Source organism: Artibeus jamaicensis, unplaced genomic scaffold (assembly GCF_021234435.1).
Source record: "Artibeus jamaicensis isolate MK-2021 breed Jamaican fruit bat unplaced genomic scaffold, CSHL_Jam_final scaffold_3307, whole genome shotgun sequence".
Lineage (NCBI taxonomy): Eukaryota > Metazoa > Chordata > Mammalia > Chiroptera > Phyllostomidae > Artibeus > Artibeus jamaicensis.
In genome coordinates this window covers 6,827,905-6,849,159 of record NW_026522040.1, presented here as the reverse complement: position 1 = coordinate 6,849,159, position 21,255 = coordinate 6,827,905, and the positions used below count along the sequence as shown (strand labels likewise).

The window sequence follows — 21,255 nt, the reverse complement described above, 5'->3', positions numbered from 1 at the left end:
CGACTTCGGCCACCCCCAATCTTTCCCGCCGTAAACCAGGAGAGTCCACTCCCTGCAGACCACCCAGTCGAAGGGTCCTCGGGCTTATAAAAGTGCCCGCCGAGTCTCGGTGCAGCTCCGGGACACGATTGCCACCTATCTCGTGCTCTGGGGCGGCGGGCAGCGTCACCTTAGTCCCTGGCCCCGGACCCTCTGCGCGCCAGAGTCGCTGAAGCTCGTGCTCCTCCTCTCTCCCGTCCCCTCCCCTCCTCTTCCCTCCCTCGGCCAGTCCCTCCCCCAGCCGTGGAGCAGCGGGGGCCGGGCTTGGCTGACGAGGCCCGTGCATTCCAGAAAGCCTAGCGAGCTAGAGCAACAAAGGAACCGGGCAGTCGGCGGGGGCAGTCGGGGGCTGCGGCGCGCTCTGGCGAAGGTGGCCGCCGGGCCCCGGGCTGGCGCGGGGGCGGCGCCGGGAACTTAGTCCCGGACCCAGGGCCCACGCCTGGCCTCCAACGCGGGGCCCGGAGCTGGTTTTTAATGGTGGAAGAGGGGATGGGGCTGCAGATTTGGGGCCCCGGGAGCTCCCAGGGCTGAAGACAACTTGGATTGCCAGGGAAAGGGGTAGGGAGCAGTGCATCCCCGCCCGGGCCTCCGCCGCCTAAACATGGGCCCCAGGTTCCAAAGTTTTCGAAGTTGGGCGCCGAGGGCTCGCGGCGCGCGGAGCACCCGGGGGAGCCCAGCACAGGGCTCGCGGGACGCGCAGGTCGTCTGAGTCGCCTCCGCAGCCCCAAGGGTTGCGCGTGGGCCCAGGGGGCTCCGGGGAGCGGGCGGGGGGCGCCGGGGCTTCTGCTGAGTTGGCGGGTTTGGCCATGGCCGCTGCCCGGCTTGCATGGGGCCCGGAGCTCTTGTCTCTGGGGTTGCTGCTGCTGCTGCTGGGGGGCCCGGGCCGGGGTATGGCCTTGAGCGGGAACGCGACCGGGCCTGGGCCGCGGAACACGGGCGGGAGCGCCCGGAGGAGCGCGGCGGTGACCGGCCCTCCGCCGCTGCTGAGCCATTGCGGTCGTGCTGCCGCCTGCGAGCCGCTGCGCTACAACGTGTGCCTGGGCTCGGCGCTGCCCTACGAGGCCACCTCCACGCTGCTGGCCGGGGACTCGGAGTCCCAGGAGGAAGCGCACGGCAAGCTCGTGCTCTGGTCCGGTAAGCGCGCGGAAGCCCGAGTCCGGGGCTGCGGTGGTGGGATGCGGGGACTCCGGGAAAGAACAGTCTCAGGCCTGAGATTCGGAGAGGGCGGGAGCTGCACCCGGGTGACTGGGAGGAACTGAGTCGGAAAGTTCCGAGCAGGCTGCGTGCAGGACGGCACCCTCGGTGAAGGGGAAGGAGCGCGAGGAAGTTGAGGAAGTGGGTCACAAAGGGCCTGAGCGGGGTGGGTGAGCTAAGGATGCGGAGGAACTGGGAGCCGGTCCTGAAAGGACTCCGAGAGACAAGAAAGGACTTTAAAAAAAAGAGGAGATGCTTCAGGTAAGTGCCACTCTGGAAGCTGGGTCCTCAATGATTCAAGGAGGTGTTTAGACCTTGGAGGAGAGAGATCCAGTTGAAGAGGAAAATGGGAAGAATGTAAATAGAAGATTTAGGCATGAAGGGCGGGAAATGAAAATTAGTGAAATTTGTGAGGAATGAGAAACCCCCTGATAATGAGTAATTAAAAGGTAACCAGAGGCCCTAGCCAGGTAGCTCAGTCGGTTAGAGCACAGTCTCCGTGCAGTTCAGGGTCCCCCACGCCTAGCGTGTGGGCTCCGTCCAAGTCAGGGCACACACAAGAATCCACCCATGAGTGCGTGAGTACGCGGGACAACAAATCGATGTTTCCCTCCCTCTCTTTCTCTCTCTCTCCCTCCCTTCCTCTCTCTCTAAAATCAATCAATAAAAAAATATTTTTTTAAGGTAACCAGAAAGTTTCAGAAATATTGTTTTGGGAGACTGGAAGTTCAGAGAACCCTGATCTTGTCTTGCTTTCACAGGAGATTTCAGGGTTTCCTCATCTGAAAAATGGGGACTCTGGTTTTTGTTTGAGATTGGGAAGGAATGTTACTGTTTTGATAATTATTTGTCATCAAATAATGATGCACCCCTGGGGCACAGGTGCAGAACTGAGGGGGGCGGCGCGTGAAGTCTGTCTAAAGGAGGTTACCAGATCTGCGCCTGGCTTTTGGATTTTATTTTCTTTCTCCAATGTCAGTTTTGAATCACGCTGGCTAGAAGCAGGGAGTGACAAGGCCAGGTTCCTTCCTAAGCACCCTGCAAGCTGCCAGCTCAGAAGAGTGACAGGTGGGGACATAATTCACTCCACACTGCTAAGGAAGGACCATTTGGGCTCCTTCTGCAGATTTTCAAGCTGGACCATAATCCCACACTGAGGTGAGGGCTCTGTGACTTGATGTTACTGTGGAAGTATCCACAGGCTCTCAACATCCCAGACTGAGGTGTCCTTCAGCAGCCGAGACCAGCCAGAGGGTCCAAACTTCTATTGTTACTATCAAATCCAGAAGGAAGGGTATGAACTTCTTTACAGCCCCTGCTCCTGTCCTGAGAGCAGCTGCTGAATGGGCAGAAGTGGTTTGGGCGGGAGAGTTTAGGAGTTAGAACCAGCTGCTGTCTTCGAAGGCTCAAACCCCACTAGCTGTGCCTGGGTGGGGCAGGTTCCTGCAGGGATGCCAGCCCTGAGCCCAGATCCTTAGTTCACTCGGAGCTCTTTTCCGCAGCCGCCCGGCATCCCTCAGCTCAGCCCCATTCCCATGTGCCTTCTCATTGTTCTCTTTCTGCCCAGGGCCCTTCTGTGGGATGTCCTATGAAGGAGGACCAGAAGCAGGTGTTGGTACGAGCTGAGCCAGTGGGTGGGTAAAGTCAACCTGGACCAAGAGTAAGAATCCCAGACAGGCTGCCAGCTGGGAATTGTGGCGAGTGGCCAGTGACTGGTCCTGTCCTGGGTTAGGGGCTTGACTTGGCTTTAGACGTGGTCGGGTCACCTGGCTCTTGGAGATATTTTTGTAGGTGAAGGATGAAAATGATCTAGGTCATCTTCTGTAAACTTTTGAAAGTAGAGACTACTTGTTCATCACTTCTTTCTGAAAGCCTCAGAGTTCTGAGTACACACAGTCACCCAAGCACTTATTCATTTAGGCTTTGGGTGCTTGCTGCAGCCTGGGTCAGGTTCTGGGACATACAGAGATGAACAATAAAGACATGAACCCTGCCATCAAGCAGAAGACAGAAAGTGAAACAGGCTTTAGCAATATTTGTGAAAGGTACTGTGACAAAGTAGGATGCTGGAGGAACACAAAGGACTTTGTGGAGCAAGAGAAGAAGACTCTGCCTGTTTGCCCCATGATCTGAGAAATAAGTAGGAATTACCTGGGCCAAGGAAGGGTTGGATGGGAAGGGTTAGGAAGAGGAAATAGCACACACTAAGGTGAAGGGGTGAGAGGGCTTGTTACTTTTAAAGAAGTTTACCAATTTCAGTAGCACCAGATCAAAGCATGGGAGAGAGGAATTATATGAGAAAAGACCTAGAGAATTAGAAAATAAAGGCATTCATCCCCTATATTAAGAAGTTTGCGTGTTATCCAAAGGATAATAAGGAGCCATTGAAGGCTTTTAAGCAAGGGAGAAATGTAATCATGTTTGCATTTTAGAAAGATCTCTGGGTGCCATGTGAAGGAGCCATGGTTGGAGGGAAAACCTGGAGGCTGGTTGCTTATTTAGAGGATGGTTGAAGGAGTCCAGGGGAGAGATGATGGGGTCAGGACTGGGGTAACAGGCTGTAGGAGTGGACAGGCCCCACAGTTGCAGAGCTAGAATCAATGGGACTTGCCCATGAGCTGGATAAAGGGCTTGATGAAAGGCGATACCTTCCCTTTCATGAAGCCAGAGAAGGCTAAAAGAGAGGGAGGTTTAGAAGAAAGCAGGGGCTTCAGCTTCGGCCAAGCGAATTAGAGGCGCTTATCGGACGTCCGTGTGGAGAGTGCCAGCAGATCTGGACTAGGCGTTGCTGCAGAAGGTGGCCGCTGGGCCGTGTGCTTCTTCCGCCCAGACTCCTGAGCCTTCGGAAGGTCGGAAGGATACCGTTGTGGGTGGCAGTTCATAGCGCAGGTGGGGCCAGTTCCTGGATTTGTATAGAACTCGAATCTCTCCTATCTCTCCCAACTCTCCGGAGTGGTCTTCTTCAGGGTTCAGTATCTTCTCCATTATAGCTTGCAAATGCCTCCTCTGAGGCATAGCGGGTTGATCAGATAATCATAATACCGAGGTCATGGTCCAACTTCGGCCAAATCTGGTTTGGTAAGTGGAGCAAAGACGCAGAAAAGCGAGAGGCTGGCAAGCGAGAGAGGTCCCTGACAGCCAGCACGTAGCCTCTTTGACAACTGCTGTGCTCTGCCTGTGCACAGGGGGGTGTGGCCGGTCACCCAGCTGCAGCATCCAGGAGGAGAAAGCCAGGGAAGCTGGGAGGAATTTCTCATTTGACTCTCAGACATCTAGTTGAGAGATGAGAGGAGGGATGTCGGTGGTGGTGGTGAGTTGTTCACAGGGTCAGATCGGGAAGCATTTCCTTAGAACTGTTCCCAAACCTGGCTGGCTCCTGGTCAAAATCAGTTTATATACACAGGGCCTGCTTGAATGTAGTTGGTAGGGTAACAATATGGGCGTAATAATTGATAGTTTTAATTTGAACACTTCACCTGAAATGTCATGTGGTATGCTTGAGTATGATATTATGATGTCACAGAATCACACACTTATGATTTTGTAATAAAAAGGGGTGTTATTTGTGTCAGATCATTCATATACACACGCATATATATGGAAAGTATGAAATATGGAATAACGCACATTTACAAATGCTGAGGTAGTTTAAAGAAACTAAAATGAGACTTAAATAGTATTGAGCACAGTTTTGCTACAGTTAATTGTATCTAGCTTCCAAGAAAAACAAATGATACTGGGAGTTGAAAAACTAAAAATTAAAATATGGAATAACACCCATGGGCCCACATTTTCATTTTTGCTTTAGATTTTTAAGGTTTTAATTGTGAAATGTAGCATGTATACAGAAAGTGTACAAAACTCAAAGGCGCTAAACAATAAATAATTATGAGGAGCCATATGGATCAAGAACTAGGCCACAGTGGGACCCCCAGAAGCCCCCCCCTTTGTCTTTTCCAATCACACCCCCCCTCCTTCCTCTTTTAGAAGTAACCACTACCCTGATTTTTGGATAATTATTTCCTTTTCCTCTATAGTTTTATCATCTGGTTTTGGAATGCCTAGAATTCAATTTTCATGTTTTTTAACTTTATACAGTGGAATCATGCTGTGTGTATTCTTTCATGTCTTGTTTCTTTTATTCTGCATTATTTTGTAAGATTCATATTATCGCAGCTCATTTTTCATTGCTGAATAGTATTCCGCTGCAAAATGTATCCCAATTTATTTGCCCATTTTAATGTTTAATGTTGTTAAACATTAAACTTGTCCCCAGTTGGGGGCCACTGGGAATACCATTGCTGTGAGTGTTCTTTTTTGTATATCCTGGTGCACCTGGGTGCATACTTGGAGATAAGGGCAGGTACACCTTCACCTTTACTAGATAACACCAAAGAGTTTTTCAAAGTGGTTGTACCAACTTACACTCCCATTAGCCCTATAGAATAGACGCCATTGTTTCACATGATTCCTGACTGACTCTTGGTATTGTCTACCTTTAAAATTTTGCCAAACTAGTGCATATGTTGTATGTATTTGTGATTTTAATTTGCATTTCCCTGATTACTAGTGAGGTTAAGCACCATTCGAGATGTTTACTAGCCATTGGAGTTCTTCTTTTTGTGAAGTGTCTGTCCAAATCTTTGGCCCATTTTTCGACAGGGCTAGCTGTCACTTTTAGAAGATTTGTAGGAGATCTTCACGGGTAGGAGCCCCTTGTTGGTTGCATGTATTGAAAAGATTTCCTGTTCAGTGGCTCGCCTTTTCATTCTCTGTGTCTTTTGTTGAACAGAAGTTCTAAACTTTAAGGTAGTCATTTATTAAACTTTTGATAAGAAGTACTGACCATATTTTATTTTAATACATGGCCCTTTTATACCACTAAGCCATGAATCTATTCTTTTACACTATTTTCTCAAAACTTTATAGATTTCTCTTTCATTTTAAGCACATAAATCACCTGGAATTGATTTTAGAGCTCCAATTTCATACATACATAGTCAATATCATTTGTTAAAGTGAATATTCTTTGTCCACTACTCTGCCATAAATCAAGGGTTGAAATATATATTTGTTTCTGTGATCTTTATTTGGTAGGTCTATTTGTCTGTCTCTTGCCAGTTCCACACCATCTTAATTTTCTTATCTTTATAACATGGTTCTTCCCCTTCTTTGAGCTATGAACTATTTTGACAGTCTGGTAAAATCCATGGGCCCCTTCTTGGTATAGTATTTTTAAGTTTATAAAGTAAAACATATTGGATTAAAAAGCAGTATTGAGGATTATGAAGGAAATTAATTATATTGAAATACAGTTATCAAATTTAAAAAATTACTTTAATACACTTAATTTTTAAAAATAAGGTCATTTTATTTTTTAAAGTTTTATTTACTTATTTTTTAGAGAGAGGGGAAAGGAGAGGGAGAGAAACATCAGTGTGTGGTTGCCTCTCATGTGGCCCCCACTGGGGACCTGGCCCACAGCCCAGGCATGTGCCCTGACTGGGAGTTGAACTGGTGACTGTTTGGTTCACAGCCTGTGTTCAAGCCACTGAGCTACACCAGCCGGGGCTAGTTATCAAATATTTTAAAAGTTTACGCTCTAATATTTTTGTGCTTCTTTAGCAATGCACTGTAGGATCTGGTGTAGGTTTAATAACCACTGCAATATCAAGGTGGTGATGAGCAGTGACTATTTTGAGATATCTGCAACAAAGTTATCTGATTTCTATTTGAGACAAAGCCACAGGTATCACCAACATTATTGTGGTATGTTGTTTATTTTTAATGGAAGGAAATGCTAAATTTCAGTTAGATGTAATTGTTTTTCCCACCCAAATTCATGGATCCCTGAATTCTCTCTGAGAATCCTTTGTGAACTCGAGGCTAAAAACCTCTGCTTTACAGTATAGCACTATCTGATAGAGAGTGTGGGCTATTCTTGATTTTTTTTGTGCTTTAATATAAAAATAATTATTGTTAGGGTTTTTTTAACCATAGAAAAATTTTATTTTTCATTCTAATTTTTTTATTGTTGTTCACTTACCGTTGTCCCCATTTCCCCCCATTACTCTCCCCTGCCTTACCCATCCCCCATCTTCAACTTTCAATCTGCTCCCCTCCCCCCGCCCCTGCTGTCTTTGTCCATGGGCCCTTTATACATGTTCCTCGACTTGACCCTTCCCCTTCTTTCCCCTATAATCCTCCTTCCCCCTCCACCCTCCCCTCTGGTCACTGTCAGTTTGTTCTTTATTTCCACATCTCTGGTTCTATTTTGTTTGCTTGTTTGTTTTGTTGATTAGGTTCCACTTATAGGTGAGATCATATGGTATGTATCTTTTACTTCCTGGCTTATTTCACTTAGTATAATCTTCTCAAGACCCATTCATGCTGTCATGAAGGGTATGAGTTTCTTTCTCCTGCGTAGTATTCCATTGTGTAAATCATACCACAGTTTTTTGATCCGCTCATGTACTGATGGACACTTAAGTTGCTTCCAGCACTTGGCTATTGTAAATAATGCTGCTATGAACATTGGGGTGCATAGGTTCTTTTGAATTGGTGTTTCAGGATTGTTAGGGTATAACCCTAAAGTGGAATTGCCAGGTCAAAAGGCAGTTACATTTTCAGTTTTTTGAGGAAATTCCATACTGCTTTCCACAGTGGCTGCAGCAGTCTGCGTTCCCACCAACAGTGCACTAGGGTTCCCTTTTCTCCACATCCTCACCAGCACTTGTTTGTTGATTTGATTATGATGGCCATTCTGACTGGGGTGAAATGGTATCTCATTGTGTTTTTACTCTGCATCTCTCTGATGGCTAAATGATCCTGAGCATCCTTTCATATGTCTCTGGGCTCTCCGTATGTCCTCTTTGGAGAGGTGTCTGTTTAGGTCCTTTCCCCATTTTTAAATTGGATTGTTTGTCTTCCTGGTGTGGAGTCATGTGAGTTCTTTATATATTTTGGAGATCAAACCCTTGTCCAAGGTATCATTGGCAAATGCATTTTCCCATATGGTTGGTACCCTTTTCATTTTGCTGATGGTTTCTTTAGCCATGCAGAAGCTTTTTAATTTGATGCAGTCCCATTTGTTTATTCTTTCCTTTATATCCTATCCCTAGGAGATATATCGGTGAAGGTATTGCTGCATGGACTATCTGACATTTTCCTGCCTATGTTCTCCTGTAGGACTTTTATGGTGTCATGACTTATATTTAAGTCTTTTATCCATCTTGAGTTTATTTTTGTGTATAGTGTAAGTTAGTGGTCGCATTTCTTTCTTTCTTTTTTTTTTCTGCATGTAGCTGTCTAGATCTCCCCACACCATTTGTTGAAGAGGCAATTTTTACTCCATTTTATGCTTCTGCCCCCTTTGTCAAATATTAATTGACCATAGAGACATGGGTTCATTTCTGGGCTCTCTGTCCTGTTCCATTGGTCTGTGTGTCTGTTCTTATGCCAGTTCCAGGCTGTTCTGATTACTGTGGCCTCGGTTATTGTTGGTGGTGTTGATTGCAATTACATGGAGTATATAAATTAATTTGAAAAAAGACATCTTTACAATATCGTGTATTTCAATCATTTCATTATATATTTCCATTTAGATCTTTCATTTTCTCAATATTTTTTATAGTTTTTCTGCAAGGATTTCTTAAATATAACTTATTAGGTTCATTCCCAGGTACTTGATCATTTTTATGCTATTATAAATGATCCCTTAAACATTTTGTTTTCTGTTTGTTGCTGAAACAGAAACAATTGTGTGTGAAAACACAATTGATTTTGAATCCTGTAAACTAGCTGAATTTATTCTACACACACAGTTATTGCATTTGTGAATGATGAGTTTGTATCTCTTTTCAAGCCCTATGTGTGTTTATGTTGATTGCCTTGCTGCACTAATTAAGGCATCCGGTACATTGTTAAATGGAAGTGGTGAGTGTAGCAGCATCCTTCATCCGTGACTTTTTCTGTGTTCTAGTGAAAGCTTTTCTACTTTTCACTATTAAACACGGTGTTCAGTGTAGGTTTCTTGTAGTTACATTTTTACAGGTTAAGGAAGTTCTCTTCTATTCCTAGTGTGTCAATTGTCTTTTTATCATGGCTGGATGTTGATTTTATCAACTACTGTTAATCTGTTGAGATGATCACATGATTTTTTTCTTCTTTAATTTATGGATGTAGTAAATTACATTGATTACATTTTCTAATGTCAACCCAGTCTCAGAATGAAGGTTCCAACTCGGCTGCTCATCAGTATCACACAAACAAAAAGTCTCTTTCAAAGTCAAAATTGTGGCAAATGTTATTTTAAAGTTTTAGGAATGTAGAAAACTGCGTCCCTAGTTTTTTGTTTCGTATTTTATTAAAATCAAAAAATAAAACAGCACCGATAAAGTTGATGTCCCCTTTCTCCCTGTTAGCAATCTCATTCCCTTCTCTTCTTTGGGAAGCTTTTCTCATCTCAGTAATTGGCACATTTATTTTTTAAAGTTAATTGCTTTTCAACCTAGGACAAAATTCAAAAGCAACAGAAGTTAAATCCCTCCATGTGTGTTCCCAGCTGCCTATTTCCTTTTCCCAGAGGCAGCCGCCAACACTGGTTTCCATGTGTCCTTCTAGAGAGTGCCGACGTTTGTACAAATGTCGATGTGGCCTTAGTTTTTTTCTTCCCATGGTAGTGGCAGACTCTCCCGGCTGTTCTCCACTCAGCTGAGTGAGTTTAACAAGATGTGTTGGGAATAGTTCCATTTCACTGCAAACAGTTCTACCCTGAATAGTGTCATATTATACTGCTGTATGATTATTATTTTTTAAGATTTTATTTATTTATATTTAGAGAGAGGGGAAAGGAGGGAGAGAAACATCAATATGGGATTGCCTCCTGTGCGCCCCCATCTGGGGACTTGGCCTGCAACCCAGGCATGTGCCCTGACTGGGAATCGAACCAGTGACCCTTTGGTTTGTAGGCCAGTGCTCAACCCACAGAGTCACACCAACCAGGGCAAAATTACATATTTTTAGAAGTTGATAATTACCACAAATATCCAAATATCCAAATACCACAGTATTTTTATTAATCAACTGCCTGCTGTTTCTGTAGAATACGTACATTTTACTCTAGTGAGCTCACCCCAATTTTTAATAAACACCCAGTAAAATTTACTTTTTCCTTATTGTGCAGTTCTATGAGTTTAGGCAAACGTATAGTTGTATAACCAACCCCAAGACAGCAAACAATCCCATCCCCCAAATACTCCTTCATGCGGCCCCTTTTGTAGGCAAACCCTCCTCCCACCCAACCCCTGGCACCCACTGCAGTTTTCTCCACCCACACCCACTCAGGCAGACTTTCTGAGGGTGGATTCTCTACCGAAGGTCATAAGGGCTTCCCCAAATGATTCTCATCTGAGTCAGGTCTGAGTACCGCTGCCCAAGATCATTGCTTCTTAAGTGACAGGACCTTGCCCTGTGCCTCTGGAGTAGGCTGTGTCATGGTGAGAGCAGTGGGTGGTCGGAGGCCTCAGGGAGCTACTGGTAATAACTAAACATTTCCCCAGTGTTTGCTGTGTGACAGGCACCGTGCTAAGCAGCTAACTTGTTATCTCACTCTTGCCAGCAGTCCCACAAGGTAAACGCATTGTTCCCATTTCACAGACAGGGACACTGAGGCTAGAGACAGAGATTAAGTAATTTGCTTAAGATCACACAGCCAGGAAATGGGGCCGAGATTTGGCCCAGGCAGGCCAGCTGCAGTGTTCGTGCTCCTCACCCCTGTACTATATCTGGCCCCCAAAAGAGCAGTTACCTGCCTACCCCCACGACCCCCTAGCCCAGCAGTGTGGCCAGCACCCATGTTGGCTCTCGTGTCCTCAGAAGTGTCTCCTAATTCAACTTCTTGTTTGGGACATAGGTGCTCCTGAAGCAAGGATGATTCAGGAGGGGCGAAGGGGGCAGAATGCTGAGTGAGCCCAGCCACTGGGGCAGCGGTTTCTGTCTTGCTGACGCCTCCTTTCCTCCCTCTGCCCTGGACACAGCCTCCTCTGTTTCTCTCCACCTGGTCTCCTGTTTCCTCCTCTGACCTTGGAGTGCCTGGCTCCCCTGACTACCTCTTCTTAGCTCCCACCTGTTCTCTGTCTCGCCTCTGCTTGGTAAGAGGGCCCCGGGGCCCTGGGATCTTGGCGAGGGGAGAGGACTCCTGGTCTGGAGCACAGGCGCCGTGAGGGGTGGGTCCCACCACTCTCCTTCCCCCTGGGGGAGGCCTATAGCATTTAAAAAATATCCTCCAAAAGGTAGAAGGTAAATCAACCTGGGATTCTCAGCCAGAGGTGCTTATACTCCTTAGCTGGGCATTTGGAATCAGGGGCTGTTGTATAAAACTTTAACTGAATTATACTATGCATATAGAAAAGTGCACCGACCATAAGCTTGGTATTCACAAGGTGGATGTCCCCAGGTATCTGGTACCGGAGCGAGAGGTAGGACATGAGTAGCATCGCAGAAAGCTCCTCTTCAGGTTGTCTTCTAGTCACCACCCCTGGCAGGGGGTTTGGGAGGGAGCATTTTGGGGGTATTACAGTGAAGTAGGGGTTCCGCTGACAGTGGGCAGGGTCCTGCGATGCTAAAGGTCCTGTGATACATGGGACAGACCTGCGCACAGAATCGTCCTGCCCACGTGCCCTGTTGAGAAGTACCTTGCCCGACAGCTCCGAGCCGCAGCGGCCTGCATCGAGGCAAAGACAGATGCCTTAGGCCTGGGAAACAGGGCTGCCGCTGTGCCTGTGGGGCTGGATGAGGAGGGAGCTTCACTGTAACGTGTCCGCACTGTCGTCACCCCGCAGGCCTCCGGAACGCCCCCCGGTGCTGGGCAGTGATCCAGCCCCTGCTGTGTGCTGTGTACATGCCCAAGTGTGAGAACGACCGGGTGGAGCTGCCCAGCCGCACCCTCTGCCAAGCCACCCGAGGCCCTTGTGCCATCGTGGAGAGGGAGCGGGGCTGGCCCGAATTCCTGCGCTGCACCCCTGACCACTTCCCGGAGGGCTGCCCGGTGAGTGCCCTGTGGGGCGAGGGGCTGCTCAGGACCGGGCGTAGGGCCGGCCTGGCGGGACAGGAGACCGGGGTGCCCAGAGCCTCCCCTCCTGGGGGACCCCACGTCAGCAGCCACGGCTCAACAGCCCACAGATGCCAACTGAAGCTTGTAAGCTGGGCCCACGCACCAGTGCCATCCTTTTATTTTGTCTTTTAATAAAAAGATAAGTGCGTGCGACACATACGTTTTGAGCACCAGCTGTGTCGGGTGTTAGGGAGGTATGGCTGTCACAGACGACAGGAACCTATCCCGATGACATTTGCTGTGTATTTAGGGAGTCAAGGCACAGGTAAAACAGCCGGAGACACTGAGACGGAATGCGTTCTAGTCCTGGGTGACAAAAGAGAGCCATGAGTGACGACTCTCTTTCATCATCATCTCTTTCATCACTATTATCAATAGTGATGATAATAATGAGGGTAGTAACACTACTGTTACGGTTTACTACCTGCCAAATGCTATTGGAGCATTTTATATCTCTTTATCCATTTACCCCGTAAGCCCCACCATGAAGTAGGTGCGTGGGTCACAAGCTGTTGAGTCAGCTCCGACCCCTGGTGACCCCAGGGATGAGTGACGTGCATGACGTCCTGTCCTCCCTCACCAGCCCCGCTCCGCTGCTGCTGCGCACTCGTGCCTGCAGCTTCTTTCACGGAGTCAGTCCACCTCATGCTTGGTCTTCCCTTTCCCTGCTGCCTCCCATCTTTCCCAGCATTAATGCCTTTTCCAAAGCACCCTGCCTTCTCACGATGCGCCCCAAATAGGGCGGCTTCAGTTTCGTCCTTGTTGCTTCCAGCGCTGTTTCAGGCTTGTTGGCTCTGGGGCCCACGTGATCATCTTGTTGGTGGTCCAGGGCACCCCCAGAGCTCTCCTCCAACCCCATATTCATTCCAAATGCATCCTTTCCCCACTGGGGAAACTGTGGTGACAGAGAAGTGAGATAGTTTGCCACAGGCTGTCTCCAGCGTCTGTGCCCTCAGCCACTCCCCCATGCTACCCCTGCGCCCCTCACTGAACCCAAGGTCTCCCTGAGCCTCCCGCTCCCTTTTGTACCATCCTCCTCTTCCCTTGTGCCAGAATGAGGTGCAGAACATCAAGTTCAACAGCTCGGGCCAGTGTGAGGCTCCCTTGGTTCGGACCGACAACCCCAAGAGCTGGTACGAAGACGTGGAGGGCTGCGGGATCCAGTGCCAGAACCCGCTCTTCACCGAGGCGGAGCACCGGGACATGCACAGCTACATCGCGGCCTTCGGCGCGGTCACGGGGCTGTGCACGCTCTTCACCCTGGTCAGCCGAGGGCCCGGGACACTCAGCCTGCAGAGGGGGAAGGGAGCGGACTGTCAGAGAGAGAGGCTGGGCTCTGGGGCAGGGAGGGAGGCGGGGAGAGGACGACTTGGGGGGGCTGGGGAGGGTCACGGCGGGGTCATAAGGGCGTCTGTAGGGGCAAAATAACCCCAGGCTCGTGAGACGGACCCCACTTCTCTCTTCCAGGCCACTTTCGTGGCTGACTGGCGCAATTCCAACCGCTACCCCGCGGTTATTCTCTTCTACGTCAACGCGTGTTTCTTTGTGGGCAGCATTGGCTGGCTGGCCCAGTTCATGGACGGCGCCCGCCGCGAGATCGTCTGCCGTGCGGATGGCACCATGAGGCTTGGGGAGCCCACGTAGGTGTCTTGGGGACCCAGAGGTGAGGGGAGGAAGGCTGGAATGCGTGTTTACCGCAAAAGGGGTTTCAGGGTAGGATTCGGGCCTGCCTTTTTGCACCCAGGGTCTTGCAGGGGTGTCAAACCTTTTGGCGTCTCTGGGACACACTGGAAGAAGAAGAGTTGTCCTGGGGCCACACATTAAATACACAAACACTAACGAAAACAAAAAAGTTTCACCGTGTTCTAAGTAAATTTACAGTTTTGTGCTGGGCCCCGTTCAGAGCCATCCTGGGCTGCATGTGGCCCATGGGCCGCGGGTTGGACACCCCTGGAAGGACCTTGGTTTCAGTATTAGGACCTTGACTGTTTGCATCTGTTTGAAGGGGCATCTTCTGCATCCTCTTTAAATCTGCCTGGGTCCTGGTTTCAAGCCCTGACTCCTAGGGAACCACCAGACCTGAGAGATGGGTGTAGAGACAGGGTGGAGAGAACTGGTAGAGGGAATACAGAATGACCTCCCGGAGTGACACCCCACATGCCTGTGCAGCTCCAACGAGACCCTGTCCTGTGTCATCATCTTCGTCATTGTATACTACGCCCTGATGGCTGGTGTCGTCTGGTTTGTGGTCCTCACCTACGCCTGGCACACCTCCTTCAAAGCCCTGGGCACTACCTACCAGCCGCTCTCCGGCAAGACCTCCTACTTCCACCTGCTCACCTGGTCACTCCCTTTTGTCCTCACTGTGGCCATCCTCGCTGTGGCCCAGGTATAGTAACTGGTAGGGGACTGGGGTCCTGAGTGGGATGGACTTGGAAGAGGGGGCCAGTGACCAAATCTGTCCCACCACCCCTTCTGGCTGTAGGTGGACGGGGACTCCGTGAGCGGCATCTGTTTTGTGGGCTACAAGAACTACCGATACCGCGCTGGCTTCGTGCTGGCCCCGATTGGCCTGGTGCTCATTGTGGGCGGTTACTTCCTCATCCGCGGTGAGTGAGGGCCGGACCAGGACCAGGACCAGGGCACCAAAACAGGCTGAGAACCAGCTCTGTGAAAGTAGGAGCTGGGCACCGCCAGCTCTGCTGCCTTCGCAGGGGGATCCGGGCCGGGCCACACTGGGTCTTGTCTGCCTAGCCGGGGCCCCTTCCAGGCACACACAGAACCTGAGGCACCCGATGTGGGACAACACCTTTGTGTTGGTCTGAAAAATGCACCCCTTTTTTTCAGAGCCTTGATCCACATTCACAGCTTGTTAAGTGGGACCCAGACTGGTTCCAGTCTCCCCTCAGCCCTTGGCCAGGTGCACTCGGTGGTGGGTTGCCTGCTCTGTCCACGTGGACCAGTTTGGGGACTTTGGTGTAGTGTGCTCCCTCTAAATTTGTATATGCCCTTGTGTTTGGGAGCCTGATTTCCCATCGCCCTCCTGCCCACAACACACGCGCACACACAGTTGTCACAATATGCACAGATCCTCTGGTCCCTAATTTCCCCATCTCAGTCTGTCACCTCCACCTCCGCCTTCCTATCTTCTTTGCTCATTTTGGTTGCTTCTTTGTGTAAATTTCAGTTTCCTCCCTCCACAGAAAGTCAACCTTCTGTTCAGCCCACTTCTTTCCTCTCTTTTTGGCAGCGTCTGGGCCCCCGGTTTGTGTTTTGTGTCCGTGCTGTCCTGTTTGGTGGCCACTTGCCACATGTGTTGAAACTAGCCCAGATCAAGACGTGTCGTCAGTGTAAAATACACACTGCGTTTCAAAGACATAGCACACTCGCTAATAAGCTGTAGTAGGGACTACGCGTTGAAATGATAATATAATAAACAGTGGTATACTGCTTATAAAATACACTGAAATTAGTTTCATTCGTGTCTTTTTACTCTTTTAATGTGGCTTCTAGAAAATTTGAGATTAGGTGCGTGGCTTATGCTATATTTCTATTGGACAACACTGTTCTCAAGTCTCTCTTCACGCCTTTTCCAGAGAACAGCTTTGACCTGGCCGCCTTACGTCAGGGCGGCCGGGCCAGACCCAGCGTGCCCTCTCCTCTCTATGTCCATCTGTGCTCTGCCCCAGTCTTTCCCGTCCACAGCACAGAGTATCATCTCCCCACTAATGTCTGAGGTGTCCCTTCTGTCCAGGAGTCATGACTCTGTTCTCCATCAAGAGCAACCACCCTGGGCTATTGAGCGAGAAGGCTGCCAGCAAGATCAACGAGACCATGCTGCGCCTGGGTGAGTGGGTGCTACCCAGCCCAACACTGCACCCTCCTGCAGCTGTGGGACCTGCAGGATAGGGTCTTGGAGGGTGTCGTAAGTCAGTGGCACAAGTTAGCAGTCATGGGGCAAGACAAGGCTGTGTGTGTGTGTGTGTGTGTGTGTGTGTGTGTGTATGTATGTGTGTGTGGTGGTAGCAGCTTGAAAGAAGGGGACCTTCTCAGGTGGAAGAATTCAAGTTCATGCCAAGACTGCTTCTTTGTGCCCGCTTCCCTCCCACCCGGGCCTCCCACGGCTGCCTCAAATGCCCTCCTGCCTCGTTTTGGAGACTGTAGTTCTTGAAGCGAGCCTAGTGTGAATTCAGCCCAGACTCAGCCGTCTTTCGGGCCCTCCTCCCCACAGCTGCTCCCACACTGGGATTGGTAACGCCTTGCCCACCCCTGGCCCTCCGCAGGCATTTTTGGCTTCCTGGCCTTTGGCTTTGTCCTCATCACCTTCAGCTGCCACTTCTACGACTTCTTCAACCAGGCTGAGTGGGAGCGAAGCTTCCGGGACTACGTGCTGTGAGTGCAGGACGGGGGCTCGGGGACTTGGGGGAGCCAGAGCCGGCACCGCAGGGACATCCTGCCTGTGCTGTCCCGCAGGAATCTGCCTCTCTTGCTCTGGGTGCCCAGGATGTCAATCGCCCTGTTATCTGCCAACATAGCAAATAGCCCTCAAGTCCCCGATCAACTCTGCACCCCCATGGCTGTCTGGCGGTGGTGTTTGTAACTGTTAAGAAGCCACCTTGTGTTTCGGCTTCTCTGGCCGACTCTGTTAGCTGCAGGAGTTGCTCTCTCCAATGCTCACGCCTACTCTTTTTTAGAGCTTATTGGAGAGCCCTGCCCAGAAGTAGTTGCTCTCTGTGATGAGTTAATAGCCTGGTAATGCCTGCTGAGTTGCCTGTGTTTTTGTGTCACCATGAGGACCAATCAGAGAGTGAGGCATCTCAGCTGTTAAAAGACTCCAGGAGCAGCCGTTAAAATGCTTGTTAAAATGACTGCCAGTCCACATCAACTCCTTCAAGGCTCCAGCTTGCAGTGCGGGAAGCTCTAAACCACACGGATGCCTGGGTCTCTCCCCGGGGTTTTGATTTAATTGTCTGGGGTGTGGCCCAGACATCAGTAGTTATGAAAAGCTCTCAGGTGACTCTAATGAGCACTCACGGTTGTGAATCGGCGCCAATTGTCTGGGTACCCACCCAGGATACCCATCTACCACCCCTCGCTGTAGGTGCCAGGCCAATGTCACCATCGGGCTGCCCACCAAGAAGCCCATCCCTGACTGTGAGATCAAGAACCGCCCTAGCCTCTTGGTGGAGAAGATCAATCTGTTTGCCATGTTTGGAACTGGCATCGCCATGAGCACCTGGGTCTGGACCAAGGCCACGCTGCTCATCTGGAGACGCACCTGGTGCAGGTGGGGTCAGCAAAAAGCCCGTTCTGACTCTGAGGCCCTAGTCTCTCCACCTTAGGTGTCCCTATCATTAAGCTTTGTCAGGTCCCAAGTCTCCCGGCACAGCCTGGGGCGGGTGTCCTTTCTGAGCCTCTGCAGTTACTCCAAGCTGACTTCTCTGTGGCTCACTACTGCCCCCTGGTGACGCCCCCTGTTCTTGGGAGCCCTGGCTAGGGGCTGAACCCACTGCCAGCATCTTTTAAGAGTGGCGTGATTTGAGACCTGGGCACACAGGAGCCCTGCAGTCTAGGCCCCCGTCTTTGCAGAGCAGGCCTCCACTTCTCAGAGTCCTTGAGGACTCCAGGCCCTCTGGAGGCCCTGCCCTGCAGGAGTTGGATTCCGTGGTCTCTCACAAGACTTGATGGGAAGTGGCTGCTCCTCCTCTCTCCCTCCCTCGCCCCTGCTGCTCTCAGGTTGACGGGACAGAGTGATGATGAGCCCAAACGCATCAAGAAGAGCAAGATGATCGCCAAGGCCTTCTCCAAGCGGCGCGAGCTGCTGCAGAACCCAGGCCAGGAGCTCTCCTTCAGCATGCACACCGTGTCCCACGACGGGCCTGTGGGTAAGCTGCGGCCCCTGGCCTCTCCTGGAGCCACTTAACGCCAGCAGCTCTGTGCCCCGTTCCTCCCCGGGCCGGTGTGGACACGGGACTGTTCAGAAGGCCATGAGGACTGCAGGGCTGCCGCCTCTCCTCACAGTCGTTCTTTTCCAGTCCACCGCCATCCCAGCGACTCTCCCCTCTCTCTCTCTGCCCCGGTTTCAGTAGTCTTTTGTTTCCCAGAGGACTCATCTCCCTTCCCCTTCTCCTGTCTTCTCCAGCTCTTCTCCCTGGACTAGAGTAAGTCAGGCTTTCAGGAACTAGATTTCTGGCCTCTAGTGAGGTCTCGCTCTTATTCTGGGTGCCCAAGATGTCAGTTGCACTGTAATTTGGGAATGGGTAGAGATCACTGTGATTTCTGGGGTGGGGTTTTCTGTGCAAGGTGGCGGGGGAGCCATAGGTGGGGGAAGGTGAACGCATGGTGCTGAATGAAGGAGAAATGATTGACTGCAGGGAACGGGGCTGTCTCTATTCCTTGCCCCTTCCTTCCATTTCTACAGCGGGTTTGGCCTTCGACCTCAATGAGCCCTCCGCTGATGTGTCCTCTGCCTGGGCCCAGCACGTCACCAAGATGGTGGCTCGGAGAGGAGCCATACTGCCCCAGGATGTGTCTGTCACCCCTGTGGCAACCCCAGGTATGGGGTTCGGGTTTCTGTAGGAAGGTAAGGGACATAGAGGCTGGGGGCTACTGGGACCGTAGTACCAGGAGCTACCAGAAAACAAGAGGGGAGGGAAGCTGTGAAAGATCTAAAGTGTGGGGCTGAGGCTCCAGAGGTCTAGAGTGATGGGTCCCAGAGCTTGGGGGTCTGAGAACGGTGATGTGGACAGAGTCAGGATCCCAGGCTCATGTTCTCTCTCCCACCACCAGTGCCCCCAGAGGAAAAAGCCAACCTGTGGCTGGTTGAGGCAGAGATCTCCCCAGAGCTGGAGAAGCGCCTGGGCCGTAAGAAGAAGCGGAGGAAGAGGAAGAAGGAGGTGTGCCCGCTGGTGCCACCCCCAGAGCTTCACCACCCCGCCCCGGCCTCCGCCTCCAGTGCTGTTCCCAGGCTGCCGCAGCTGCCCCGCCAGAAGTGCCTGGTGGCTGCAGGTGCCTGGGGTGCTGGGGACTCCTGCCGACAGAGAGCCTGGACCCTGGTCTCCAACCCCTTCTGCCCAGAGCCCAGTCCCCTGCAGGACCCATTTCTACCCGGCGGCCCAGCCCCCATGGCCTGGGCTCAGGGCCGCCGGCAGGGCCTGGGGCCCATTCACTCCCGCACCAACCTGATGGAGGCAGAGCTCATGGATGCGGACTCAGACTTCTGAGCCAGGAGACCAGGACCTGGGACAGTAAATAGCAACAAAGAACATTCTGAGGCTCCTCTTCCTCCCTAAGAGTCCTTCCCCAGGGTTTCTTCTTCCAGAGAACCTGAGGGCTGGTGCCCTCCCAGGAGGGTTCTCTAGGTCTGGCTCGTGGTAGAACTGTGGGGAAGAGCCCCAGTAGAACCGTGGGTGGGCCTTGCCCAGGGAACAGCGCTGAGCTCCAGGGCCCCGGTTTCCACCCCACCAGCCGGAGTCTAACTGGCAGCCCCAGTCTGCAGCAATGTCACAGGGTGTGCAGAGTCTCTGGTGGCGCAGTAATGGCAGAGGTAGGAGCAACAGTACCCGGAGTGGGCCGTGGCGGCCAGGAGGCAGCCAAACCCATGTCTGGCAAATAAGGGCTGCCCTTCTCTGTACTAACGGGTGCCCTTTCCTGGCACCCTCAGACCAAAAATGTTTATTGTGTCATTAGGCCTTTGTCTACTTGGGAACAAGGCTCCCTTCTCCTTCTTTCAGGCAGTTGTGGGGCTGGGTGCATATTCCCATAGGGGCTGTAACCTCTCCTCCCAGATGTCCAGCCGGCCCCACCCCAGGCCAACAACCCAGCCCATGTCCTCCCGCACCCTCCTGCCCTCCCTCCCTTTCCCATTTCAGTTCAACCAAGCCAACCTCCTCCTGTTTCCTGGTTGTTGGTTAGGACCCAGAAGTGCAGCCTTCATCCCATGCTCATCCCCTACCTGTGTTGCTGGGCTCCATCTCCAAGCAGGAGATCGGTGCAGCTACAGAGCCCGGCGTGGTGTAGAGGCAGTGAGTGGCAGGAGCCTCGTTATCTCTCCCTGTACCCACCCAGTGGGGGATGGATCCCCTGACTTAAAGGGCTACCCTGGGAAGCTGCTGGGGCTTCAGGCAGGCAAGGAAAGCTTCCTTCAAATTCCGCAACTACTGGAGGAAGAGATTTCCAACCTCTTGAAGGCCCCTTCCATGTGTCCAAGGCCCCGGCTTCAAGAACCAGGCAGCGGTTAGCCCGAGGAGCTGACTGGGTTCCAGAGGGGAGACAGGGCTGGGGAGAAGAAATATAAACAGTAAATAAAAGGTTTTTATATAAACTCTTGGCCCCCTTCTTTTCCAAAGGCCCTAGACTCCACCTAACTATTTAACAGGCCCTGATCTCATCTGTCTTCTACTTCCTCCTCAGGCTACTATGAAAGGCCAAGGGCTCGAGCACTAATGAGGTCATGACGGTCAGATCTCTGGCTGATGTTGGCTTCATGTGCTGGCCGCCCTTCCTGACTAGTTGGTTCTATACAGACAAAAACTCTTCTGTGGCCACAGCTGCCTCGCTGCGCACTGAGCTTAGATGATTAAAAACACACACAGGTGGGCAGAGGGGATTGTGCTAAAAAGAAAAAGGAAAAACTGGACACAGAAAACAGCATGGTGATTGCGGGGGGTGGAGGGAGGGGGTTATGGGGGGATAAATGGTGATGGTCGGACACCTCACTTGGGGTGGTGAACACACAGTACAGTGTACAGCGTATGTGCTGTAGAACTGTGCACCCCAAACCTGTGTAATTTTGTTTACCAGTGTCACCCCCATTAATTCAATGAAAAGGGGAAAAAACCCACAGCTTGCCCTTGGAGTGATGGTTGGAAGCAGGCATCCCCCTGGTAGTGTAGATGAGAATGGCTCCT

At 50.9% G+C, this 21,255-nt stretch overlaps 1 protein-coding gene across 2 annotated transcripts; it reads left to right on the top strand.

The window, feature by feature from the left end:
• Window positions 1–313: 313 nt before the first annotated feature.
• SMO (smoothened, frizzled class receptor) lies at window positions 314–20,650 on the top strand. Of its 2 annotated transcripts, none has more exons than XM_037167744.2 (12): window positions 314–1,173; window positions 12,075–12,280; window positions 13,400–13,609; window positions 13,814–13,986; window positions 14,516–14,735; window positions 14,832–14,955; window positions 16,101–16,193; window positions 16,630–16,738; window positions 17,448–17,633; window positions 18,083–18,231; window positions 18,768–18,902; window positions 19,136–20,650. In XM_037167744.2, exons 1-12 carry the CDS (start codon window positions 846–848, stop codon window positions 19,567–19,569), a joined length of 2,367 nt encoding a protein of 788 aa, XP_037023639.2. In that variant the 5' UTR covers window positions 314–845; the 3' UTR covers window positions 19,570–20,650. The 2 variants fall into 2 exon arrangements, with proteins under 2 accessions (XP_037023639.2, XP_053513088.1); XM_053657113.1 differs by lacking the exon at window positions 314–1,173 and adding an exon at window positions 11,323–11,384.
• The last annotated feature ends 605 nt before the right edge of the window (window positions 20,651–21,255 follow it).

Coding starts and splice junctions, on each gene's coding strand:
- SMO (XM_037167744.2), top strand. CDS start 846: ATGGCCGCTGCCCGGCTTGCATGGGGCCCGGAGCTCTTGTCTCTGGGG. Junction 1,174..12,074: donor CAAGCTCGTGCTCTGGTCCG/GTAAGCGCGCGG, acceptor GTCACCCCGCAG/GCCTCCGGAACGCCCCCCGG. Junction 13,987..14,515: donor ATGAGGCTTGGGGAGCCCAC/GTAGGTGTCTTG, acceptor ATGCCTGTGCAG/CTCCAACGAGACCCTGTCCT.